Source organism: Solanum tuberosum, unplaced genomic scaffold (assembly GCF_000226075.1).
Source record: "Solanum tuberosum cultivar DM 1-3 516 R44 unplaced genomic scaffold, SolTub_3.0 scf00074, whole genome shotgun sequence".
Lineage (NCBI taxonomy): Eukaryota > Viridiplantae > Streptophyta > Magnoliopsida > Solanales > Solanaceae > Solanum > Solanum tuberosum.
Window position 1 is genome coordinate 1567042 of NW_006238998.1, and position 3630 is coordinate 1570671.

General features: G+C 38.2%; 1 protein-coding gene across 1 annotated transcript; it reads left to right on the forward strand.

The window, feature by feature from the left end:
- Positions 1 to 518: 518 nt before the first annotated feature.
- LOC107060297 (fibrous sheath CABYR-binding protein-like) lies at positions 519 to 3364 on the forward strand. The gene is made up of 4 exons (XM_015308016.1): positions 519 to 710; positions 930 to 1306; positions 2764 to 3062; positions 3138 to 3364. Exons 1-4 carry the CDS (start codon positions 519 to 521, stop codon positions 3362 to 3364), a joined length of 1095 nt encoding a protein of 364 aa, XP_015163502.1.
- The last annotated feature ends 266 nt before the right edge of the window (positions 3365 to 3630 follow it).

A 3630-nucleotide genomic window follows, 5' to 3' on the forward strand; every position in this document is an offset into this window, starting at 1 on the left:
AGCATCAGCTGCTCCAAATAGTCAAGAAGAACCATTGTTAAAAGGTGTTGTTAATTAAAGGCCACCTTTAGAAGAACTATCCACAGGAAAAGGAGAATCATCTTCTCCATATCCTTCTCAAGGACAAATATTAGATGAGCTGGTAATTGCTAAAGAATTACCTGCAGAAGAAATACGTCAAGGAGAAGGAGCGATAGCTACTTCCAAATCATACCGAAGAACCACAATTAACATGTATTTTTATTCAAAGGCCACCTTTAAAAGAACTATCCACAGGAAAAGGAGAATCAACTACTCCACATCCTTTTCAAGGACCTGCATTAGATGAGGTGGTAATTGCAAAAGGAACTGCCTGCAGAAGATTACCCCAAAGAGAAGGAGCAACAACTGCCCAAAATGATCACGAAGAACCACTATTAAAAGGTGTTGTTATTCAAAGGCCACCTGTAGAATAACAATCCACATGAGAAGGAGAATCAACTACTCCACATCCTTCTCAAGGACCAATATTAGATAATATGGTAATTGCTAAAGAACTGCTTGCAGAAGAGTTACCCCAAGGAAAACGAGCATCATCATGTCCAAATGATCAAGAAGAACCACTTTTAAAAGGTGTCATTATTCAAAGGCCACCTTTAGAAGAACTATCCACAGGAGAAAGAGAATATGCTACTCTATATCATTCTCAAGTAAAAACCTTAGATGAGCTGGTAATTGCTAAAAAATTGCCAACAGAAGAGTAACCCATAGGAGAAGGAGCATCAAATGCTCCAAATGATCAAGAAGAACCACTGTTAAAACTTATTGTTATTCAAAGGCTGCCTTTAGAAGAACTATCCACAGGAGAAGTAGAATTATCTACTCCACATCATTCTCAAGGACCAAAATTAGATGAGCCAGTAATTACTAAAGAGTTTCATGTAGAATAGATACCCCAAAGAGAAAGAGCATCAGCTGCTCCAAATGATCAAGAAGAACAACTATTAAAAGGTGTTTTTATTCAAAGGCCACCTTTAGAAGAACTATCCACAAGAGAAGGAAAATCATCTGCTCCACATCCTTTTCAAGGACCAATATTAGATGAGGTTGTAATTGCAAATGAACTCCCTGCAGAAGAGCTACCCCAAGGAGAAGGAGCATCATCTGCTCCAAATGATCAAGAAGAGCCACTGTTAAAAGGTTTTGTTATTCAAAGGCCACCTTTAGAAGAACTATCCACAGAAGAAGGAGAATCAGCTACTCAATATCCTTCTCAAGGACTAATATTAAATGAGGTGGTAATATCTAGAGAACAACCTACAGAAAAGTTATCCTAAGGAGAAAGAGAATTAACTACTCCACATCTTTCTCAAGACCAACATTAGATGAAGTGGTAATTTCTTAAGAACTGCATGTAGAAGAGTTACTGCAGAGATAAGGAGCATTAGCTACTCCAAATGATAAAAGAGAAGCCACTATTAAAATGTGTTGTTATTCAAAGGCCACCTTTAAAGAAAATATCCACAGGAGAAGGAGAATCAGCTACTCCACATCTTTCTTAAGGACCAACATTAGATGAGCTGGTAATTGCTAAAGAACTGTTAGCAGAAGAGTTACTCCAAGGAGAAGGTGTATCAGCTGCTCCAAATCATAACTAGAACAACTGTTAAAAGGTGATGTTATGCATAGGCCACCTTTAGAGAAGAAGAACTATCCACAGGAGAAGGAGAATCAACTACTCCACATCCTTCACAAGGACCAACATTATATGAACTGATAATTGCTAAAAAACTAAAAATAGAAGAATTACCATAAGGATAAGGATCATCAGCTGCTCCAAATCATCAATAAGAACCACTTTAAAAGTTGTTGTTATTCAAAGGCCACCTTTAGAAGAATTATCCACATGAGAAGGAGAATGAGTTGTTCCACATCCTTCTCAAGGACCAACAATAAATGAGGTCGTAATTTCTAATGAAATGCCTATAGAAGAGTTACCCCAAGGAGAATGAGCATCAGCTGCTCCAAATGATCAAGCAGAACCTCCATTAAAAAGTATTGTTATTCAGAGTCCACCTTTAGAAGAACTATCCATAGGAGAAGGAGAATCAGCTACTCCATATCCTTCTTAATGACTAACATCAAATGAGTTGGTATTTACTAAAGAACTTCTTATAGAAGAGTTACCCCAAGGAGAAGAAGCATCAGCTGCTTCAAATGATAAAAAAGAACCACTATTAAAAGGTGTTGTTATTCAAAGGCCGCCTTTAGCAGAACTATCCACGAGAGAAGGAGGATCATCTATTCCACACCCTTTTCAAGAACCAACATTAGATGAGGTGGTAATTGCTAAAGAATTGCCTACAGAAGAGTTACCCCAAGGAAAATAAACATCAGCTCCTCCAAATGTTAAAAAAGAACCATTGTTAAAAGGTTTTGTTATTCAAAGGCCACCTTTCGAAGAACTATCCACAGGAGAAGGAGAATCAACTACTCCACATCCTGCTTAAGGACCAACATTAGAATGAGTTGGTATTTACTAAAGGACCAACATTAGATGAGGTGCTAATTGTTAAAGAATTGCATGTAGAAGAGTTACCCCTAGGAGAAGGAGCATCAGCTTCTCCAAATGATCAAGAAGAACCAATGTTAAAAGGTGTTGTTATTCATAGGCAACACATTTAGAAGAACCATCCACAGGAAAAGGAGAATTAGCTACTCCACATCCTTCTCAAGGACCAACATTAGTTGAGCTGGTAATTGCTAAATAACTGTCTGCGGAAGAGTTACCCCAAGGAGAAGGAGCATCAGCTGCTCCAAATCATTAAGAAAACCACTATTAAAAGGTGTTGTTATTCACCGGCCACCTTTAGAAGAACTATCCACAGGAGAAGGAGAATCAGCTACTCCAGATCCTTCTCAAGTACCAACATTAGATGATGTGGAAATTGCTAAAGAATTGTTTGCTGAAGAGTTACCCCAAGGAGAAAGAGCATTAGCTGCTCCTAATGATGAAGAAGAACCACTGTTAAAAGGTGTTGTTATTCAAAGGTCATATTTAGAAGAACTATCCACAGGAGAAGGTGAATCAGCTACTCCACATCCTTCTCAAGGACCAACATTAGATTAGCTGGTAATTGCTAAAGAACTGTCTGTAGAAGAGTTACCCCATAGAGAAGGAGCATCAGCTGCTCCAAATGATCAAGAAGAACCATTGTTAAAAGGTGTTGTTATTCAAAGGCCACCTTTAGAAGAACTATCCATAAGAGAAGGAGAATCAACTACTCTTCATATAGAAGTATATGCAGTGGATATTACAACTATTGAAAGGTCACGTGAAGGAGAATTACCCAAGGGTGGAGGACTGTTCCAAATCCTCATGTAAGAGAAATTATACAAGATGAAGTGAATGGAAGATGAGGAGGAATTCCCGCAGTTCTAGATCCTCATGTGGATATTAATGCACAACCTCAATGAGGATATGGAGCAGAAGGAGGAGAAGAAGGAGCAGGAGAATATCACCATGTAGTTGTATTTGTGATTTCGGTGTGGCACTTGTGGTTTGCTATTATTTTCTGCATAGGAGTTTCTATTCTAATCTTTGAAGTCTTACAAAGAATCTACCTCTTCTTTAGAATCCTGTAAAAAATA